The 24,181-nt window shown below is 46.5% G+C and overlaps 1 protein-coding gene across 1 annotated transcript in view; it reads right to left on the reverse strand.

The window, feature by feature from the left end:
- The window catches only part of UTP14A (UTP14A small subunit processome component), a 684,761-nt gene that overhangs the window by 208,147 nt on the left and 452,433 nt on the right, over nt 1–24,181 (reverse strand). Inside the window, exon 12 of the mRNA XM_069612971.1 lies at nt 13,149–13,618. Coding sequence (XP_069469072.1) covers nt 13,149–13,618 — 470 coding nt within the window. The remainder of the gene's footprint in view (nt 1–13,148; nt 13,619–24,181) is intronic.

Genomic DNA, 24,181 nt, shown 5'->3' on the forward strand with positions numbered 1-24,181 from the left:
GGGGAGGAAGAGGCTGACACCCTGATAGCCTGGAAACAATTAATAGCTGAGTTATTTGGGCTACCACGAGACCCAACGGAAAATACAGAGGATGAATCCTTATCACAATATGCAGAAACAGAACATGGAAGAGAATAGGCTTGTAAGGGGGGTGGGGGGGGGGGGGAGAATCAGTGGACATGTTGCAGAGATATATGTTTATAATGCTATTGTATGCACTGCATGTTTGGTTTGTATTGTTTGTTGAAATAAAATTAATACAATTATTTTTTTTTTTAAAAAGATATGAAAAACCACTCAAAGATTTTCTCTCACAAGGAACCAAAGAGCAAGTGCGGAAAAACAGAACTGAAGCCAATGGGCCTTGCGCATGCTAGATATACTTTCGGTGATATCGACATCAAGACAGAGGCATTCGAGGGACATCGAGTCGACAGGCATCGACGCACAGTGCCCCTGCTGATTTTTTTTTTGACCGAAGCAGCAAAGCTGGATAGTGGAAATATCAAAGATAAGGAATACGTGGGAGGACACAATCCATTCGAAGGATGACTTTTGCTTCCTCCATTGACGCGGATATCCTGCCGGATACCCTAAAGCTATTAAATAGTCTGGTCAGGTGTGGAACCAGCACTCCCCCGAAGGTTTTATAAAAGCTGGCTTTGTAGCTATCTGGGCCAGGTGCTTTATTTGGGGGGGAATTCCCTTATAATCCTGCTGACTTCATCCTTCGTAATCTCCTGCCCTAGTTGTTCACTTACTTCCGCACCTTCCCTGGTAAGACGGATCCTCTCCAGGAGGTCCACCTGAGAGCATTCCGGCAGTTTTTGGGACGTGTATGGATCCTTATAGAAGTCGGCAAAGCACTCTTGGGTCTTTTCTGTGCGGGTGTGTCTGAGCCCTTCCTCATCTATAATGGATGTGATATTATTCTTGCCGGATGACCCCCTAAGAAGTTGTGCTAGAAGCTTATCGGCTTTATTAGCCTTGGCATAGAATCGTTGACGTACATACAGCATTGACCTTTCCGCTTTTTTTGTTCTCAACAAGTTAAGTTGGCCCACTGCCTGGATATGTTCCCTCACTGTTTTCCTGGATGGGATTCCTGTGGCCTGTGCCTTGCGTGCCTTGACTTCTGCTTCTAATTGGGCTTCAGTGATATTCACCTATGCTATAAGTACACCCATCCCTGGTCGTGGCTTTAAATGCATCGAATGAAAATTCTCCCTCGTATCCGAGGAATTAGTAAGGGCAAAGAATTGTATAATCTTATGTCCCCCTAAATCACTGGGTCCCATAGGAGTACTCCCGGCACCTTCCAAACCCACAGTTCTGGTCTACGCCCTGGTAATTGCAAGACCATTGTGACAACCTAGTGGTCCGCTATGCCTAGAGGACCTACCTCGATAACCGAGACTGCTCCCGGGGGTCGGGGGGCTGAGACCCAAAACCTAGTCGATGCGGGACTGTGCCCTGTGTACGCTAGAGAAGGTGAATCCTTCCCTGTTCCCCTGCGCCCCCCTCTGGACATCCCTTAAAGTGAGGGCTGCAAACTTATCCCTGAGCGAGGACGAGGCCACTGTCCCTATATACGCCCCCCCCCGCCCCGTACGCCTGTCAAGATCCCGGGACCATGCCATGTTGAAATCGCCCATTAGTACCATATTGCCCAGTATGAACCCTTCTAGCACCCCTGATAGCTCTTTTAGAAACCCCTCTTGTCCCACATTTGGGGCATAGATGGAGGCCAACGTATACATTGCCCCAGAGTATTTTCCCACTACGATAATGTACCTACCCTCATTGTCTGCTACAGAGTTCTTAATTCTAAAGTCCACCCCATCCCGGACAAATAGATCTGTAGAGCGCTTATCTGCTTGCGGATCCATAATTGCATGCATCTCTGATGCAGATAAGTGCTCATTTCCTTGTTTGGAGGGAATGAGGAATGACACAGTTTGACCTAGCAGTGGTGGCTAAGGGTTTGGCCCCGAGGATGGATTCAATCCGAAATGCATAGGCACTCAACAAACCCATGTTAGCATAAAACTGCCTCATTGCTTTACACATTGATTTGGATATAAAGAACTATCTGTGTCAACATTTTGCAGCAGAGTTTTTGTAAATATATGAAATCGAGTGCACAAAATTGTGACAGTATTGGAAATTTGGCAAGATTTGCTTTAAGCCCTTTTCTTTGGGCAAAATGAGAGCCTGTGGTTCTCACAGGGGTCGCCTGTGATTATTTGGTGTTGTTTAAGTGTGGCCTAGTGCTTTGGGCCTTTTTTCGGCCACAGAGCTCCATATGTCACACATTGTTTGTTATTTTGGAACTATACATTTTTTAGATTTCTTTAAATATAAACACCAGGCTGACGAAAATGGACTAATAGACCAATGGCCCCCTAGGCCCACAGACATAGCGGTCGAATCAACCACGATCATTGAACTAACGCCCTGTAACGCTTATTTGAGACGACTGCAACCAACCCCCGGACCACCCCAAAATACTCCCCATGTTTATTTTTGCCTCATTTGAGGCTATGTTCATTTTGGTTATGTTACTCATTAGCAACACCTCACAAAGCCTGATAAAGCTGTTATTTATAAATGGCAATAAAAAAAGTTATGTTGGAAAAAAAAAAAAAAAAAAAAATTATATATATATATATATATATATATATATATATATATATATATATATAAAAAACACCAATTTTAGCAGTGCCTACCCGTGGTGATCCCTTTAAACTCAGAGCTCCCTGTTCACCATAACCAGGGTGGACTCCTAAAATCTGTCCACCAGCGCGGATTTTGTTAAAAGACCCCATCTGGAATGCTGGCTACCCGCACCATGTACCACGCTCTGCAGCTCGCAAGCTAGGTCTGGCTTTAAACAAAGTATATGATATGATATATGATATGGCATTTATAACGCGCCTATACACAAATGTTTCGAGGCGCGACGAGGCGGGACGGGGGAAACAGACCACGATCCTACTTGGCCAGGTGTCATTCAGATCGCGCAAGGGAAGAGGGGAGGGGAAAAGTGCAAGGGGGAAAGGGAGAGGGGAAGTGCAGTACAGGGTTAGTAGAATAACAAAATAAATAATAAGGGCCAGCTGGTGGCAAGGTAAGTGCATACAAGTGCTGGGAAGGGGGGCTGTAGGGATACAGAGACAGTCCCACAGTGCAGGGGTTGCCAGGGAGGCAGTGCAAGGGAGAGTGGCTGGGCCAAGGACCGAAGTTCGGTGAGTGGCCCGGATTGCAGATTCAGTGCAGTTTCAGTAATTTTAGCAGGGGAGAGGGGGAGAGAAAGCAGAGGCAAAGAGGAAGGTTTTGAGGTGCTTCCGGAACCGGAGATGGTTCTCTTCAAGTTTCAGGGAGGCAGGAAGGCTGTTCCTGCTGCAGAGAGAGCTCTACCCCCAACTCGTTGCTTGGAGAAGCGACTGACCCTGAGGGAGTTGGAGGCGGATGAGCGAAGAGCTCGAGAAGGAAGATATTTAGGAAGAGAGAGTTGAAGGTATTTTGGCCCAAGGCCCAAGAAGGCCTTGTGGACAATGCAGAGGGTTTTGAACTTAATCCTCACAGCCACTGGGAGCCAGTGTAGTGATTTCAGTCCTGGAGAGATACGGTCCCTGGGCTTGAGGCCAAGGACAAGTCTCGCGGTCCTGTTCTGGATGAGTTGCAAAGGGCAGAGAGTAGAAGCAGGCAGATTTAGATAGAGGCTGTTGCAGTAGTCCAGCTTCGAGAGAACCAGGACTATAGAGACAGTGAGCTTCTGGGGGAAGGAGAGGAAAGGAAGGATACCTCTGAGGAGGTGTAGCTGGTAGTGTGACTTCTTAGAGACGTCAGATATGTGAAGAGAGAAGGAGAGTGTGGAGTCGAAGATGACCCCGAGGTTTTTTGCCTTGCAGGTAGGAGCAGGAAGAGGGCCAAGAGAGGCCGGCCAGAGAGCTGCAGGGAAGGAGGGAGTGGGTGTGCCGATGAGTAGAATCTCAGTCTTACTGGCATTAAGGCAGAGGTAATTTGCGGCACACCATTCCTGCATAGCAGAAAGACAGTCAGAGATGAGGGAAGGAGAAGAGGAGGCCGAAGGTAGCCGGAAAATGAGCTGGGTATCATCCGCATAGCACTGGAAGTTGGGGCAGAGAGCGGCAATGCGGTGGGCAAGAAGTGCCAGGTACTGGTTAAACAGCCAGGGAGAGAGGTTAGATCCCTGCGGGACACCACAAGCAGAGAAAAAGATGTCAGAGAGGAAGGAACCCAGTTGGACCTGGGAGGGTCGATTGGAGAGGAAAGAGATTAGCCACGCCAGCGCCTGACTGGTGACCCCAGGTTATCACGGAAACGGTTGAGTAGGATGGTATGATTGACAGTATCAAAGGCAGAAGAGAGATCAAGCAAAATGAGAACACATGAAGTGTTAGAGTCAAGGTTCGAGAGCAGGTCCTCACGGATGTTCAGGAGAGCAGTTTCTGTGCTTCTGGCAGCTCTGAAGCCAGACTGATGGTCGTGGAGACTACCAACAGATTCAGTATGGAGATTAAGCTGGGAGATGGCCAGCCTCTCCAGGAGCTTGCCCAGGAAGGGAGTGATAGAGATTGGGCGATAGTTAGCCGGGCAGGAGGGGTCGGAAGAGGGTTTCTTAAGAAGGGGGTGCACAAGGGAGTGCTTGAGGGGGGATGGGAAGACTCCAGAGGCGAAGGAGTGGTTGCAGAAGTCAGCCAGGGCAGGAGCCAAGGAGTCGATGTGGTCCTTGATAATTTTGGAGGAGCATGGGTGGACCTGTTTTGACGAGACTTTTATAGATCGGACTTGTCTTGAAACCTTATACAGCAGAGAAAAGGGGAAAGGCAGAGAAGGGGGGAGGAGGGGTGGCTGCAGAATGTCCAGAGGAAGAGCAGGGAATAGAGGGGGGGAGGTGATAGGAGGAGAGTGAGGACAGGATGCCCTGAGTTTTTTAAATGAAGTGAGAGGCCAGTGCCGTGCAGAGGGCCTGGGAGGGGACAGGAGCGGTAGAGACTGCAGCAGGGTTGGCCAGCTCCTTGCAGATTATAAAGAGTTCGGCCGAATTGTTAGATGCCGTAGAAATGCGGGCTTGGATAAGGGCTCTCTTCTTGGTGAGAACGGAGAGCAGGTATTGCCTTTGGAGCAGGCGGCAGGCCAGTTTGTCAGAGGATGCACATGAAGCACGCCTTTTCCTCTCTGCCACCCTGCACTTGCGTTTAAGGGTGACGAGATCCGAGTCATACCAGGAGTTACATTTGGCTTTGGGCTCCAGGCGGATTTTCATGACAGGGGCAAGGATATCAAGAGTATCAGATATAGCAGAGTGAAAAGTGGAGAGGGCTGTGTCAGGGTGGGAGTCAGCCGAGGGGGGACAGGGGGGGCGAGAAGGTGGCAGCGAAAGCCTCAACTGACATGCGCTTCAGTAAAAAAAAAATAGGACCATGAAAATAATTGCTCGGCAGCAGGACCTCTTCATGAGTTTCTTCTTTTTGTCTTGTCAGACAGAGGAGCATTCCTCCACTTGTTCATCCATGATACTCTTCTTCAGTTTCACATGTGAAGACTTGGAAGGCGTGTGGTCGTCATGAATGTGGCAGTATGTGAAATGTTTCGCAATAGACTCCCTTAGAGCCTTTGGGTGAATGAATTGGCGGGTCATGTTCCTCACCCAGGCAATGGAGACAAATCCAGTGGAGGTCTGAGGCAGACATTGGTTTCCCTCAATCTGAACAGGTCTTAAAAGCATAAGGAATTACCAGGGTTAGGCATGACAGTTCTAAATTAAGCTAAGCTAACCAAGTTGCATTTCCAAAACGTACAGAGTGCGCAGAAAAAAGGAACAGAGGTCATAGGGTGCAGTGGCTCCATATATACTGGCTCTGAAGTCTCAACCAGTATGGGGCACTTAACAGCATCAAGCAGAACGGTCCCAGGGCCAAACTGAGCCCCCTGGTGGCAAAACATTCCAAAAGTCAGCTGATGATGATATAATATCAAAGATGAGGAATCCGTGGGAGAAAGGAATCCATTAGAAAGAATGTGACAAGGCCTGCTTACATGCTGTGTCAGGGAAGGGAGGGAGTCCACCCCAAACATTCCCTGGTGTTTGCGCGCAAGTGTGTACAGACACCCTCCCATCCCCACCTTACCTACGTTGATGAGGAAGGCACACACAGAGGGGGGAACCGCAGCAGGAGGCAGCAGGGAGAAGCCACCACGCAGCGGCAGTTCGCACTTCCTCAAAGCACACAGCTGGCAGCCTAAACCGGCAACGTGAGAAAGCGGTGTAGCAAAGCCTCCAGAAATCTACACACCATTCAAGAAAGGAGGCCTTATTAATGAGACTCCCACCAGCTCACCAGAGATTACGATTCAAAGGCACATTAGAAGGCCTTATTGAACAGGGACTCCAGTTCCCCAGAAACTCTTACATTTTTCTTGCCAAAGATGTTTCCAGAAAAGGGGCGGAGCTTACAATCCCTTTTTAAAGCCTCCCTAAACACTCCCCTTGCGACTCCCCCTTGAGCCAAGTAAGTGATTGGACAGGGTGAGTGGCCAATTCTGGGAGGGGGTGGGGGATTTAAGGAGGAGTGTGTGAGTGTTTAGGTGTGGGTTAGTTGGGCGAGGACAGGAGACAGTGGAGGACGTCCATAAGACCAGTGGAGGTGAGAGCGTTTGGAGTGCGGGGGCTATAGTTAAGGAGGGGTTTTGTGGAGTGTTTGTGTGAGAGAGAGAGGAGAGTGAGTTTTAGAGATAGAGTAATAGTAGTGGTGGGGTGGGGTAGTAGAAGAAGCAGAGGTAGCAGTAGTAGTTGTTGAGAATAAAAGGTAGTAGGTGGCGGGAGTAGCGAGGGTGAAATACAAGGGATAGTAGTACATATCCCTGGGTGAGCAGGACACCATATGCCTGGGTGAGCAGGGCACCATATGCTTGGGTTTTGTAGAGGCAGGAAGGATATACAGAGTCCCTGAGGGTCAAACAGGGGCTAGTAGAAGGCGAGCGGACACCTTATCCCCTGGTCCTGGGACAATTGGTAAATCAGACCCTATTTCAAGAGACTGCTGTTGAAGCCACCAGAGACTGCAATACTTCACCAGGAGAAGGGAGTCCTTCTCCTAGTGTTGAGGAACTGCATACACATGAGAGCCGTGATGTCAGTTTGGTCCAAGGGGAAAATGGACCAGTCCTTCCTCCTCTGAAGGACACCTAAAGAAGATCTGGCACATTTGATTTTATTCTGCCCCACCTTTAAATCCCGTTTTGCAGGGGCATGGCCTGCGACGCTAAAAACCTGCATTACATTATTTGTTACATGTTGATTCTGTTCAGGTGTGGTGGATTGTTCTGATGTTTTTAAAGCGTGCTTTGTCATTAAGAGAATCTTTATTAAGACTTGACTGTTCATGAATTTGGAGTTTTGTTTTTAAGTTTATGTAATGACTATTTGTTTGACGTTTTTATTGATATTGTGATGTTAATTTGATGTGTTTTTATGGTATTCCATGTTTTACCGAAATAAACTTCCTTTGATTGAGGAACTTTATTGAACACTTTATGCTGTTCTTTTGTAGTGGCAGGGATAGAGTAGTTGGGTTTGGGACAGAGAACGGTTTACCAGTTTTTGGTTGACTTACATCCTGACAAGCACCAGAGTTATAGTTATTCTAGCTGGAGGCAGGGAACCCTCCTCTAGAAGTAGGGAGGGATAGGTTTCTTACCTTAGTTAATACAAGTTTATAACCAAAAATGAAACCAAGTTGTCAGCCTTCTTACTCTTTCTCGCCACAGTAGTCGTACCCTTTGTGGGAGAACGCCTAAACAAAATGTAGCATGGATGTTCCCAAATACATCAGGCATACTACAGGCCATTTCAAAAGTATATACTAACAACAATGCATAATTCCCTCACTGTATATGCATTCACCATACCCCTTGGAAGTGTAGGTCTAGCCTGATAATCTGCACCAAAGCTTTTAGGTATTCTAGGGTCTGTTACTTTAGGAGCTCCAAGTTCCATTTTCAGATCAAGTTTCTGTATATGAATAGAATCCCTGGTATCGCACTCAAGTAGGTAGTTAATAAGTCACAACGGCTGATAATAAATCATGTACAGCACACACGTAAGCTTTATATTATGATATGTTACTGGGTTTTAAATTGAAGCTACATATTAACATCAGAAGAAATTCTACAACCTGATCAATTTCCCCATAGGAGTGAGCAAAAAGCAAAGGAAGTAAAGCTGAGGGTTTAACTTACTTCCAACAAGACAGGTCGGGAAGCAGACAATAGCAAAAAGAAAAGTCTCCAGGACGAAAGCAGCAAAAACTACATCTTTCCTAAAAGGGATAGCCAGGACTTCCATTCCGTCACTGGCCTCATGAGTTTAGTCGCCCCCCCTCCTATATAGCGCCCCAATACCACATCAATGCCCTCAAATTAGGTCATACAAACATAAGAAAGAAACCTTTACAGCTTGGCACACAACCCTCAGATCATAGACACTGCGAGCTACATGTCAATCTTAGCAGGTACCCAATAACAGAAGGGAAAAGGTTCACACACTTAAGAGGCAGGATATTCTGTAAATCAGCCTCGTACCAAGACAGCAGACCTTCATGCAAATAGGGGGGTTGGGGGGGGGGGGTGATCACACAGAGGCGTTCTACTGCTGCATAACCCTACACTGCCTTACTGGAGTAAGGAGGCCATTATGAATGCAACCTGACTCCAAGATAGCAGACACCCCTTCAATTTTCTTAGCACGTGGAGTTGAGCATGGCCATGTCATGCAAGAACAGTTGGAAAACGCTATAGTTTACTCAGGTTTCCACCAATCCTAAGGCCGGCCCCTAATTAATAAAGGTGCCAGGGGCCTTCCACTCATAGACCCAATGAAGGAGTGAGGAGGGAGAGCTAGGTATGGAGTGAGGAAAAGAAGAATTCTGTAGCCTGATTATGGAGACACATTTCTGCATCTTCAACCGGTACTCTCCCGTCTTTATATCACCTACCACACTGAGTGCTGTCATCTTTCTGAAAAGTAAGTGGGCTTAAGAATCTTTAGCTATATAGCTACCAAGACTATTCTGATTATTTCAGAACTGACTTTGTTCACAACCGATAAATCTTTGCCTCCTTAGGCCTTGTGAAAGGGAACTGTACTCTTAGACCTGCTATAAAAGTGTCCACTATACCATTATTTTCCCGAATTTTCTACTTACCAAGATCCTCCACCTATGGGGGTAAGTGTCATTCGTAAATTAAATACTTGGCAAAAATTGGGATTACTAGGTCATTGATCTTTAGTCTTTACCATATCTACAGGAATCCTGGGTTGTGATACCGGTCAATCGTGGCCATCCAGAATCTCCTCGATGAGCTCACTATAATCTTCTCCTGATTAAATAGAGCTATCACAGGGTCAGTCTTGACTAAAATCGACAATCTATTGATTCTACTAATTGTGATTATCGTTTATTGATTTTTGTAAATACATGTACTATATTTCAGAGGTTATTTGGGCTTTTTCAATAACAGTTACTAGCATACTAGACCAGATCTTGTTTTGATATGACATATGATATGGCAGTTTTGAAAGAATATAATTTCATTAATCTGTTAAATATTCACTATTGTACTTGAACTTGGTATAATTGAACTATTGTACTGATAACACTGTACTAAGATATATATATATGTATTTGTTTTATTTATAGAAACTTATGGAACTATGTTATATGCCCCTGATGAAGAGTGAATTCTCGAAACGCGTTGGGCCAACGTGCATACAATAAATTGTCAGCTATCTGGTGATATAAATACCATTTTGGAATGGTTATTTGATTGCATTACAACATGTTTGAACTAGTTCATGGTTTTAATTGTGTTTCAAAAATGTTCAAAAACTTTAAAGATAGGGATTGTGAGTAATAGATTCCTATCCCAATATCTCACAATCTCACATTACTTTGGTTAAGTAACTGATCTGTTACAGATATCTGATAGGGTGAAGGGGACGGGAGTTCCCAAAATTTGGGAACAACCTCTTTTGTTCTTCAATTTCCAACCTAGATGGCAAGGTTGAGACTATCTCCCTCGCACCTCAAATTACTCTAAACATATTTAGATGGCAACATTACTATATGTTTAATACTTAGCTACATCATAGGTGTGCCCAGTGTTTCTGTCTATTGGTTGGAAAGAAGAGGAGGAACAGCAATGCGCCATAGTGAAGGAGTGGCAGGGAATGTGAACCACCTGAAAGGAGAGTAGTCAAAACACCACAATAGAGACAGGAGAGTAAAAGGAGTATAGAGGATGGAGAGGTCCCCTTTTGCAATGGCGCAGACGGGCTAAAAAACGTTGGTGTGGAAGGTTGCCCAGAGCAATTGCCAGTGGTTTAGATTAATTCGAAACCTTCCACCCATCACTTTTGTGGTCAGTTTGTTTCTCCTTGTGAGAGAGGGTATGCCCAGACGTGGGTCCCTTGCTCGCTGCGCCACAGGGAACCGGGCTGCACCTCACTGAGGAGGTCCAACAAGGCCGAAACATGTCTGGGGTTGCTTGGTTTTCTGTGCAGAGGGGATCTGGCCTAGCAGTTCGGGCTGGGCTGCTACCTTCGGTGGCGGCAGCTGCTGACTGATTTGCACACGGCTGGTCCCCTTTTGCAATGGCGCAGACGGGCTAAAAAACGTTGGTGTGGAAGGTTGCCCAGAGCAATTGCCAGTGGTTTAGATTAATTCGAAACCTTCCACTCATCACTTTTGTGGTCAGTTTGTTTCTCCTTGTGAGAGAGGGTACGCCCAGACGTGGGTCCCTTGCTCGCTGCGCCACAGGGAACCGGGCTGCACCTCACTGAGGAGGTCCAACAAGGCCGAAACATGTCTGGGGTTGCTTGGTTTTCTGTGCAGAGGGGATCTGGCCTAGCAGTACGGGCTGGGCTGCTACCTTCGGTGGCGGCAGCTGCTGACTGATTTGCACACGGCTGGTCCCCTTTTGCAATGGCGCAGACGGGCTAAAAAACGTTGGTGTGGAAGGTTGCCCAGAGCAATTGCCAGTGGTTTAGATTAATTCGAAACCTTCCACCCATCACTTTTGTGGTCAGTTTGTTTCTCCTTGTGAGAGGGTATGCCCAGACGTGGGTCCCTTGCTCGCTGCGCCACAGGGAACCGGGCTGCACCTCACTGAGGAGGTCCAACAAGGCCGAAACATGTCTGGGGTTGCTTGGTTTTCTGTGCAGAGGGGACCTGGCCTAGCAGTTCGGGCTGGGCTGCTACCTTCGGTGGCGGCAGCTGCTGACTGATTTGCACACGGCTGGTCCCCTTTTGCAATGGCGCAGACGGGCTAAAAAACATTGGTGTGGAAGGTTGCCCAGAGCAATTGCCAGCGGTTTAGATTAATTCGAAACCTTCCACCCATCACTTTTGTGGTCAGTAGAGGATGGAGAGGAACAAGTGGGAAAGGGAAAAAGAACGGAGGCGGCAGAGAGATGAATTGTGGAGGGAGGAATGGATGCAAAGAACGAAAGGGCAGGAGCGAGTACAGGGAGGAAGGAAAACGGATTGGAGATATTCAAGACCTGGGTAATGAAGGTGTTGCAAAGCTGGAGTTGGGAGACCAGATGATTTGATCTCTAGTCCAGCCCTTGTAGACAGGGGGTCCAATTGCAAGACCAACCAGAATGGGAAAGAGTAAAGTACCTAGGGCAAAAATGTTTGAGCACAGTTTGACCCCCATCTGATGTTCTAAGGTTCCAGAGAGGTTTTACCTGGTAGCAGAGTCCATGAGGACCACCAGGAGACCATGATGACTAATGCACAAGTCAAAAAGACAAAGAAACAAAAAAGAAAAGTCCAGGACACAAACTCCCAGAGACTCAGTAGCTGTTTGTATTGCCGGAAGGGTTCCATGTGTTAATATCCCCGCAAAAATATTGCGATACAAAAATGTGGCGATATTGAGCCATGGACCGTGCGGTGGACACACCTGCATTATTTTTAAATGTGCGGGGGACACCCCTGCACCCACAAATGATCCCCCCAAAAATATCGCCTATGGCGAGACAAACAACCGTATATGAACAGCGATATTTTTGGTGGGGATAATATGTAGGGATACCGCTGGGAGCTGGTCCTGAACTAGGCAAGAGCGGAAAGGAATTTGGACCATGGTTCTAAAGGAAGTGAATGATCTGATGGGAAATACACTGTTTTACTATCTCAAACACAATCACTACTGGTTAGAAATATCCCACTCTCTAAGAATAAAACCGACTAGAAAATGTAACATTAGTTTAGAGTCATATTACATAATGTGATATTTTTATCCTACCATTGGTATGGCCTTAGAGGGCTGTAATGGATGAACGCCCTTAGGAAGACCATAGTCTGAGCAGACCTGCAAATGAAAGGAAGCAGTACAATGTGTGTGTGCATTTATTGCCAAATCTGAGATAGCTAGAGAATGGCTAGGTTTCAAGCAGCAGCGCATGTTGCAGAGGTGGGAGGAAGCTTTCTGTGTCAGAGTCTATGTGACAGCTGGACTGAATTTCTATCTTGGGACTCCGTTGTCTTTTTTTGGTCACAGTGTGTGGGGGGCGAGAGTGATGTTGGTCTAATGCAACAGTTTTAGTCATGCAGCGCAAATTGCAAAGGCATGGGGAGGATGCTATGTCAGAGGCTATGTGACACTTGGGCCAAATTTTATGTGAGAAGCAGCTGTATTCTATTGGTCGCTGTGAGAGCGATGGGGTGGGGTAAGTAAGAAACCTATCAGTCCCTAAAACAACTGATTGTGGTGGCAGGCTTTGAGTTGATCCCTAGTCGTCACAGCTGCCACAAAGAAACAATTTACGCAGACAACCTATTTTGAGCGCCACAATGCATCAGGAAAGAGCAGTCAGTGGCATGAAGAACTTTCCTGCAAAATTGGTAAAGCTTTCCTACACCATTATGCAATCACTTTGTCCACATCAAGCAATTTGACTGTAGCAGGCTATATTTGTTTTTTGCAAGTAGGTTTTTGGTATTCCCTATTCTAAGGTCCAACATTCTCCTTCAAGAGAAGGAATAACATATGATAAGAGACATTTCCCACAAAGAGTTAAGCAATCTCCCCAAAACTGACTGACTTACCTCCTCCTCCACAGCAGTCGGAAGTACTGGTGTTCGGAGCACCTGAGAATGAACTGCAATGACAGCGCTAGGGTCAATCATTTTTTTCTTCTTTTTCTTTGGTTGCTCTGCAGAGGGATTTGTGTTTTCTGCACCCTGTTGCTTCTCTTCAGGCCGTGCCTGCAAAATCTCATCTTCTCCCCATTCTTCTCTGCCCAGATTTCCCACCTCCTCCAAGGTTTGTGTCCTTTCCAGTCGTTCAGTCAGAAGGGGGCCTTCTTCCCTTACTGAGGACAGATCATCCACTTGTTCCTGTTCCTTCTGTTTGTGGGGGTAACTGACAGCTGATTCCACTGAAGTGTTGCGATGATTGTCAGGCCCCTTCTTCGGACCATGTGGTTGTTTGCCTTGCTCTACCAGTCTCTGGAAGAGGCTATTATATTCAGCAAGCTGCTCATCTTCAACCTCAGAAGTATTGTCTCTGCTGAAGCCTTAAAATAAAAAGAGGAAGAAGAAAAAGCTTAAAGCCATTATCTAGACACCCTGAAATGTGTGGCAAATATCAACATTGAAGAGAAACTGGTAAACTAGTGCCTGGATTACAGCAAGGATAGAGAGTGTTTGTAGCAGAAAGCAGCTTTTGGAAACATTGATGGAATGAGTAAAAGTCTAATGGCTGAAGTCAGAAGAGAAAGGTGGACCCCTTTCAGTGTGTCTACCTCTGCCTTAAACCAAACACTAGAACAGGAAGGCGTTTACTATGCATAGATATCTTAAGGACATCCACTTTGAACGTTGGTTAGACATGGGGAAACCGTGTTTTCACGTCTTCAGAATATAGTTGCACCTAAAAAGACTAGACTGCACAGCAGCCTTTGTGGTTGCATCTTAATGGGTTGGAGAGGTGTTATCAGTCCTTACTCGATTATAATGGTTGTCAGGCTGTGGCAGTGTATTTTGACTGCACTTGTCTGCCTTGAAAGACACAGTGGTTCGAGTGTCTGTGAGTTCTCTGGCCATGTGATGTGATTCACACTCTCTAGGTGTCAGGCCATTACTCTAGCTCTTTGACGCTGTGCTTTAGGTGCAATGCTTTCAGGGTTGTGGAATTTTAATGGCCCGACGCCTGGTCAGAGGCAAGTTGTTCGCTCTGAGGTATAAAACGTTTTTTATAAATGTCTTCTGGACCAGTAGCTCCTGGTATCAGTGTATGTTATTGATGTAGCCGTCTACAAAGCAAAGGATCAATTGTTTACACTGATGATTCACATTCTGTTTAACATCACATTCATTTAAACATTAGTAATTTGACAAAGTATTTCCTTTTGGTCATGAATTAGTAAACAAAACTTTGAATTCCTGCAGATTAATGTATTCTTTAGTCGTTCTAGAGTCTACTAGGGCTGTGTTTGAATTTTGTACTGAAATGTGCGCTGTTGGGTTAGGTTTTTTTTCTTGTCTGGCTATGTAATTGTTGAAGCTGCGAGAAAATCATGGCGTTGTGATGCAAGTGCGTTCTAGACCTATTGTGTTGAATGAATCAAAGATATGATGAAAGTGCTACAGTGCTGGCTGCTTGTTGGAAAGAAGCATGGAGACGAGAGTAATGGGGTTGGGATATTTCCGGGCAGTGACATAAATCAACCAGGAAGGGGAACTGTGATTCAAATCTTGAAGCGTTTTGGTTGAAAAGTGCACACGTTTAGCATGTGTTGTAAGGAACTCATGGTGGCAACAGTAAAGACATACACAAGTGATCATAGTTCAAGGGTGCTTATTAGGAAAAACGCCTAAACTAAACCTAAATCTAAGATGGGAGCAAGCGTCGACCATCAAATGAAAAATAAGGCAATCCTAGTGGCCTTGTGCCAAAATAAATGGGCTTATATGAAGAAAAACCTATTGCCAATTCCTTACAACTAATTACCGAAAGAGTGTGGTATAGGCTATCAAAATAAAGGAAACAGTGTTCAAATAATAAGTCAGGATGTGATTGCCTTGAGGTCTCCCTTCCCCACGTTTTGTAGCACAGGATAAGGTGGGACCTTGGAGCACAGCACACGCTCGAGTTTTCCCAGCACGAGCTAACAGTTCCGTATCAAAAATCAGGTTCTTCGATGGTTAAATTACATTTCAATAAGACTCTCGCCTTCGAGGCCTGATGCTTTCAACAAACACAAAAGTTCTGTTCTGTGAATGGTTTTGGTGACTGCTTCACATCTGGGTCCCCTTTTTCAGGGCACAGACCCCTCAGAAATTGTATTCAACAAATTCACAAGACAGTTACCTTCTCAGTGAACTTTGGGTGACAGCCCCTCTCCACCCCGGATCTCACTCGGCCGGGTTCGGATCCCAAAGAACAAGGGGGGCATTTCCCTTCCCATTGTCTTGCAATATTTCTTGTTTTCCCAAATCCTAATGTCTTTTTAAACAGGTTTTCGGGCTTTGCCCCTCGTTACTGGTTTCTCTCTGCCGGGTTCACTCTCACCGACCTTTGTCAGCTTCCCTCTGCTGGGTTCATGCTCGCTGATGGTTACAGACAATTCATCAAAGGACTTTAGACGTTGCCCTTCTCATTAGCATCCTTCTGCCGGGTTCACCCTTGCTAATCTTTACAAAATCCAGTTCATGTACTCATTGTCACCATGCAGTATTCACTTCCCTTAGCTTTCGCAATCATCTGCCGGTCAAAGACTCAACGGTAGAGAGGATTTTACAAGACCCCTGTATGACGAATTTGACCTTTCTTCGCCTCTTCCCAAGGTCTTCTGGTTATGGTAGTCTTGACCTTTGGGTAATCGCCCAGAGGTTTCTGTGTGAGCACTCACGTGGTGCTGGACTCCTCTGTCACTGGTTTTCCCCCTCTTTTGTTACCATTATCGCTTTGTTTTCAAAGTTCAATTTAGCCTTTGGCTACTTTTTGTTCAACACATTTTGTTTCTTATCGACACTCCCCTCGACTGACCGGTTGTGATGAACCACTTGGCTTTGGAGTCAAGGTTGGTACCACTGAAGCGAGCGCCCCTCCCCCACTTGGTAATCAGCGGAGGAGGGTCTTGTGTACCATTGACATCTGCTGCAACACACGTTGGCCTTTATTCAGTCTTATGCTTCCGTCTGTGGAGGTTTCAGGGGCCTTGATCGGAAAGGACAAGGTTACTTCTCTCCTTGTAACCCTCTCGGTATTTGCAGTCTTTCGCCTCCTCTTGAACTGCTGTGCTGAGTTAGCGCTTACGTCGTGCGGACTGCCTTGCTCGCCTTGTGCTCTACCTTTTATCCCTGTGGGGAAAGGAAAGGGCCATCGGGTGTGTGAGTTTGGTCAATTGCCTGACCCTTAGGTTGGCAGATGGCAGGTGAACAGCTCTGGAATTAGGCGGTTGTCTTCCTTGGTGCAAAAAAAGTATGTGTGTCTGAAGGGGGGTGGGGCAGGAGGGAGGTTAGGGTATTAGATTATCCTACGGGATATAGAGAGGAAGATGTGTTGTATAGGATTATAGTTTTTGTGCTAGGGGTTTGGGTAAATTCGGAAGAGTGAGATGGGTAGGGGTTGTGGAATGAACGAAAATGACCATAGTTTTTATCGTGACCTGAACAGGGAGGACTGTGGGAATGGTAGTGTGTGGTTAATGCAGTATACTGGGGTTTCGGAAAAGAATAATCAAAGGGATGTGAAGAATGACTGGGAGTATTCAGGTAGGAAACAGGGAATGTGGTTTCTAAGTATAACAGGGTGTCTGATGGATTCACCAGATGCAGAGGGGATGGTGGATTCTCGAAAAGGAGGTTCATTGGAAGGAAGGGAGGTTGAGTTGATACAGCCCATAAAAGTCTCAAGGATCTCGTCTTCCTTGTCCCTTTCTCCGGTATAGTACTGCGTCTCACCTGGGGCCCTCCCCTGAGCAGAACCCCATGCTCCCCTACCCAGGTGATCCTTCCTTGCTCGTACACCCCATGGGTTGGGATATGAGAGCGCCAGCCCTTCCTTGGCCACATGAATAAGGGATTCTCGAGGTCTAATGGGGAGAATACCCTCAGGTTTCTCACAGTGTGTACAGTTGGTGCAGTCTCTGACTGTCTGTTTAATAAATGCACATGTTTTTCTTCATATACTTTTTATGAAGTTGTGAACTCTATAGCTCACTATTCGTTGATTGATTGGCAACAGCAAAAAGACCTGGAAAAAGACTGACACCATTTAGAAAAGTGTCCTAACAGAAAAAGAGCATTTCCCCTTTAAATTTCAGGCGCAGCTATGGGCGTGACCACGTCCCCATAGCCCCACCCTCTGGTGCCTGGCCACAGTCCCCTTGAACATGCTAGACTAGGAGTATGTTCACTACAGCAAGCAACTTAATTACTCCTACGTCCCGTCCCCTTTCCTCCATACTTTATGGGCGATTACAACCGATATAGCCTTTTAGGAGTGTGAGTATCAACTTGGCAAATAGGTTCTTGAGGATCGCTTGTCTGAATTTAGCATCTGACCTGGTACTAACATCTAAGCAGTAGAGCTTGCAGAAGGCTGATGGGGAAGCCCATATGGCCACCTTACTGATGACATGCCACAGCACCTGCCTGTGGAATGTGACCGCCGCAGCCTTAGCACTCATTGACCCGCCAAACGTGATCAGCAAGTCAGACTTCCTGAACGGTTTCATCCTGTCTAGGTAGAACTTGAGAGCTCTTCTAACATCCAAGCAATGCAAGGCCCTCTCCGCTTCTGACTGAGAATGTGGGAAGAAGGTTGGGAGCACAAACTCCTCATTGAAATGGAAGGAAGAGACTACTTTCGGCAAGAATTTTGGGTGTGTCCTCACGACCACCTTATCTTTGTCTTTGTAGAAGATCATGAAGGGCTCTGACGCGACCAGCGCCTGAATTTCACTAATGCATCTAGCTGATGTGAGGCCCATCAACAGCGCCATCTTGAGTCACAGACTTGAGGTCTGTAGTCGCCATGGACTCAAAAGACTTGTGCGCCAGTGCTACCAGCACCACATTAAGGTCCCACACTGGATGAGGTTTTCTGACTGGAGGGTATAGCCTGGCTAGCCCCTGCAAATGTCTCTTCAGCACCAGATTAGTCGTGGAGAATGATTGGCCCTCCGCGTTCCTGTATGTGCCTAATGTCAACAAATATATGCAACACATGTCTACTTGCACACCTCTGTTTGCTAATTGGGCAGACAAAGATAAGAATTGATTGAGCGTGCACAATGCTGGATCCACTCCCTTGTCACTGGCCCAATGACAGAACCTAGCCCACTTGCTCCTGTACTGGAGCCTAGTGGAATCCTTTCTAGCATTTTGAATAATATCCAGATTGGCCTGTGAAAGCCCAAGTTGCTGCATATTTAGTTGCGCAGGTACCAGGCTGAGAAAGCTAGGCACTCCGGCTACAGGTGAACCACTGCTCCCCGTTGCTGCAAGAGGTGTACCGGGCCGATCGACTTCAGGGGAATTGGGCACTGACTTGCCATGCTCACCAGGTCCGAGTACCAGACTGGCTGGCCAGTCTGGTACTACCAGAATCATGCGACTATGGGCCGAGCATTGGAACATACGCAATACTCTCTAGATTAATGGAGTTGGAGGGAAAGCGTAGCACACATGTTGTCCCACGAGATTTGGAAGGCATCCCCTAGTGAGCGCCTGCCTCTCCCCATCCACAAAGCAAACTGTCTGCACTTCGGATTGCTCCCAGAGGAAAATAGATCCACCTCCGGGTGGCCCCCATCCCCAGAAAATGGAGTTGAGGACAAGCCCACTTCCCACTCCTAGTTGTCCGCTGGAAGCCTGCTCAACCCGTCTGCCTCTGTGTTGCTCTCTCCCGGGAGGTGAACTGCAGTCAGGTGAATGCCTTGTTCTAGGACCCACTCCAAGATCTGAATCGTCAGTCTTTACAGCACAGGAGACCGTGTGCCATCATGCTTGTTGAGGTAACCCATGGACGTGGTATTGTCCGTTTGGTTGAGTACTGTCCTGTTTGCGATCATAGGGAGGAAAGCATGTACAGCCAATTGAATCGCTCTCAGCTCCAGAACATTTATGTGTTCTGTCCGCTCCTGCAGGGACCACAGCCTGTGAATGGAATAGCAGTCTAGCGTGGCCCATCAGCCCTCCAGAGAGGAATCTGTAGTCATCACCACCGACGCCTCCTGCTGGCGTAACGGCACTCCCTTCAGGTTTTCCTGTTGCCTACACCATAAGAGATTTGGTTTGACCTCTACCGGTATTGTGATCTTGTCCATCTGAGAACCCCTCTCTGGCATCCAAGTTCGCACTAGGTGCAGCTGCAATCTCTGCATCTTCAGTCTGGCGTACGGCACTGCCAGAATGCAGGCTGCCATGAGACCCAACAGGTGTTGATACCACCATGCTGACAAGTCACCCGAGGATCGCATTGACCCTTTCCTGCATTAGGAAAATACTTTGCCTGACTGTATCCAGACTATCCGAAGAAGATCAAGGACTGCGTAGGGGTAAGCTCCGACTTGGCCTTGTGTACCAATAATCAGAGGTAGTGGAGAAGGTCCATGAGGCACTCCAAAGTGTGGCTCGCTCCTTGCTGCGTGTTGCCCCTGACCAGTCAGTCCAAATATAGATAGACGTAATGGCCTCTGGCCTGGAGAAGCACCGCTCTCGTGTTCATCAGTCTCGTGAATACGCGAGGGGCAGAATTGAGACCAAAGGACAACACTCGATAGTGGAAGTGCTGCCCTATTACTGTGAACCTGTAAGCAAATGGGGGAAGTGGGGAGCTGCTGTGAAGCATGGGGAGGTTTGCTGCCAGAGCCACAACACACGGGCTAATAAAACCTGGAGGTGTGGTGTGCTGGGGCCCCGGACCGCTTGGGAACACACTCCCCATGCTACTTTGCGTTCTGGATTGAGCATGCATGCCCGCAAGGTTTGAGCCTTTATAAGCTCCTCCCCGACCCGTGCTGTTTGCTGGTGAGGAAAAAGGAGCGTTTGCTAGGAAGAATAACGGAGCTGCAGGGCGCAGGACAAATGGAGCAGCGAGGTAACCCCTTCTCGCTGCGAGCGCTTCCGTGTCACGAGCGGGCATGCTTGAGGAGGAAACGGCAGCAAAGCTGAGTAATTTCTTCCTCGCTCTCCCGCCTGTACACTTATCGGGCAGGCCGTTCTGATGCAAGGTTAAGGTTGGAAACTTTCAACGCCTGGGGCGTTGTCTCCGGACCCCCCATCCCCAAAGACCCAGGCCTCAGATAAGTGCATCATCCTTGTTTATGGAATATGTGAATGTGAACAGAGCAGGTTTCAAGCCAAAAGACTAATAGAGAACGATTCATGAGAACACGTGTTTAGGGGCTACGCTTTGCTTGTTTGTCTCTCAATGTTCTTCAAAACTCTCATCGCTACAGCTCCTCTCAGTAGCTCTGTGGGGGGGGGGGGGCAATATGTTGTCTGTGATGACCATTCAGGGAGTGCATGCCCTAAAGGTTCATTATCATGTTTCTGCTTAAAGTGGATGTCTAAAAGTGCTGAAGTTGACATTTTCATGTCCATGTGGTTACCTAAGTGGGCTATTGTTTGTCGCTTTGCCAAATGCTCCAGGTGTCGTATAGTAGGAGTGTAGGGAGGAGTCAAATTCCTAATTAAGAAGGAGTGTGCCGCAGTGTGCAGGAGATTGATCCAAGGTGCATAGTGCTCTAATTAAGAAAGGCACAGTGAGTGAAAGAAAAGAAGGGACCACACCTGGCTAGATTCCTCTAGGTATTTTGTGTTGTATGTCTCTTTCCTACCACCCCCATATATATCCAAAACAACTTACCCTAATCCTCTACCCGGTTTCCCTCACCACCCCTTCCCTATCCACAACTTATCCCTAACCCCCCCTTACCCCCCCCATTGGCTGCCTCAAGGTTACCTGTTATCTAGAATCAGGAACCCGTGCCAACCAAGGTAGGAGGGTCAACTACCATTTGGCTTCCATGGTCAGGAAGGAGTTGTGAGATACTCAGGGCATGACAAACGCAGGAGTTCGAAGCAGAGTTCAGTTTTCTTCCTGTTTTCCTGGTGAGAGGCTGTCCTTGTGAGGAGCTGCAGCTACGTGGAGCAAAGTGTGCTTGCCCCTTTAATTGAAAGTCCAACCTACTTATACGAACTCCCAGCGCGGAGCGGAGTTCGAAGCGGAGTTCAGTCTGCTTCAGTCCGCTAAAGGAAGCGACGAATATCTGCATCTAGTCAACATGAAACATACGACGTTGTGCGGAGAGAAATGTGGTCAAGGTCCTCAAACGCGGCATAAACTTTTGCAGCAGCTGAGAAAACTTGAAACACAACTCAACCTGACTCTAGAGGTAAGCGATGTAACAACTAACACTGACACTGTCGCTACAAGGGAATCTATAAAGGAGTTGACTATTCAAGTCTGCCCCACCCAACAGCCTCCAGCCTTGAGTTCTTAAGTTTCACAGTTTCTATCACACCAACGCATAATGCAGACGTGTACTACACCGACAAATGCTAAAATGATAGAAACCGAAAAGACCGCTGTAAAGACCGCCGTAAATGCTTCCATGATTGGACTGAACAGTGATGACAGTGTAAGAAACCCTGTCTCAATGCATCCAAACATGCAATCTTTCCAAGGTCCCCCTCCTTCCTCAACTTACGTTGATGCTCTGGACACGGACATAACAGATTTGGATCTGCTCGAACTGCACTTACCCGCAGATGCCGTTTCACTGACCAATGAATCCGGCACATGCGAAAATGTAGTAACACAAAAAGCGGATTGCGACGAGGATAAGAGCCCTGTCGTGAATGACGATGTCAACGGCTATTTTAAAATTGCAGCTTCAACTGAACTTAATCCAATAGCCAACCATTCAACACCGGTCACAAGTAAGCATGTTCAGTTGGCGGAAGTAATTGCAGTCGATACCAGAGACACAAACAAGTCACTCGGAAAAGGCTGTTTGTCAGAGAGCTGCATGAACCAAGAAGATTCCACAACTCTGCATCTGGCAAACAAAGCCCGCAAACAAAACCGACATCCTCAGATGAGCGACAATAGAAATGGTAACCGAAACGATCCGACGCAACAAATAAGAGAAAAATTTGGCGATGACAACATCGCCCAAAAAAATCAACAATAAAATCCATCATTTTACCACTAAGCTCATCTACGTTTGATGTGGCGGCACGTGAGGCACGACTGACAGAACGACTGAAAGCGGATTATTTACAAATTCAAGAGTGGCTGGAAGCAATCTATACACAGAAATATGCGATCACGCCGCAATCAAAAGACCGAACATCTCACATCAACGCCCCATGCCGGAAAGATAACATCGATAATAACCTGACCCATGGCCAATCATCAAAACTGAAGTTGGCACAAGTAAACTCACGAGCTCAAACTATCAATTTACATACAGATACAGAAGCTGGAAGGAACTTGATATCCCCAAAAGTCCATCAAAAGGAGCCAAATGCGACAAATTCCACTGATGGTCCACAAACATCATCAATAATAGGACCCACTGAAAAAGAAACCAAAGAAAATCTGTCAATTGCGGCCAGCCTTCAGATACACAACAACGTACTGGCGGCCACTTCAATTGCACTTTTACCGTTTATGAAACTCTATGAGACCATAAACGATTCCATGCAAGATCAAAGTTCACTTCTAGCCACAATTAACAACAAACTGCAGACTTTGGAAAAATTCACGGAAACTCTCTCGCAAAGACTAGAGTATGAAACGGAAACATCGCGAAACTGGCAATCCCGCGCAAACGAGATAATGAAACGCGAGGCAAGCGAAAGATCAGAGTTAATTGAGGCTGTAATCGAATGCACGAAGTGGATGCGTCACAATGTTTCTGCGCGGCAAACCTGTAATCCTTACATGTGCTATGGTCAAGGTGAACGCTTAAAAGCGAGCATGACAGCTTGCGTGATTCCCTCACTGAGAGAGATCACGCTAAATCCGGACCTCCAGCTGACGTCGTTCCCAACTGCCAACACAGTAGCTGTCCAAACTACTGGAAACGAAGAAACTTCGAGCTTACAAGCAGCGCAAATTATCGCTGATCAAAACTACAAATCACCGCAAGAACCAAATGGAACAGGAGTATCAGCCGCGCAAAAGGTGCAAGAACATGCAGCCCCAAAAACTGCAACTCCAGTTGATAAGGAGAATGAACCAGCGGCCCCACCTAACTGTGAAAAAACTAATACATCAAACAAAGCCTCGTTTGGCATTTTTGCCGGTGGTGCGGTATCTATAGGGAAGCCAATAGACCTCTCCTCTACAAAAAAAAATAATCTAAACGGTGCCATCAGTAAGAAAAAAAGGGAACCACCGGCCAAAAGAGCTCACCCAAACACTTCTAAAATGTTTATTCTGAATTTGACTACACCACCAAGACTTGGGCTATTTGATCGAAATACGAAGATCTCAGAAAAATCTAAACAATCGACGAACGAGAAAACGGATGAAATTGTACCACCTATCACCCTAAAATCAAATAAAAGACCACGCGACGAAATTGAAGACTCTGAGCTCTCCATTGAAGGCAAATCGATTGACTTATGTGACTTCTCCACATATTCCATTGACGATGAGGTTGAAGGTGAATCTGAAATTGAAAATGTGGCAAAAATAAATCATCGCAATCGAGTACTACGATCAAAAGCCTGCGACGGCCAAAACAGACCATCTATTGAAACAAAGGAAGACGATGATATACCCCATGGAGAGAGAGTAAAGAGGAAACTAATAACTAGTGTTCCAGATCCGCGATCTGAAGACAGATGGAAACCAAATAAAGTTTGTACACATATAAACCCAAAGACTGCTTTAAAATTAAACCTGCGACAAACTAAAGGACAACAGCTACAAAAAGAACGAGTAGCTACAAATTCCATAAAAAAAGAACAGAGGGCCACTTAAGAACGAAGTATGGAAAATTCAGTTTGAAAATATTTTGGAAGAAAAAAATGAAGTCAATCAAAACAGGAACAACACAATCAAGCTGTTGCATAGTATTCCGGCTCTTCGGACTATTCGATCTGACGAT

This window comes from Ambystoma mexicanum, chromosome 5p (assembly GCF_040938575.1).
Source record: "Ambystoma mexicanum isolate Mex_15411 chromosome 5p, UKY_AmexF1_1, whole genome shotgun sequence".
In the NCBI taxonomy this organism is placed as follows: domain Eukaryota; kingdom Metazoa; phylum Chordata; class Amphibia; order Caudata; family Ambystomatidae; genus Ambystoma; species Ambystoma mexicanum.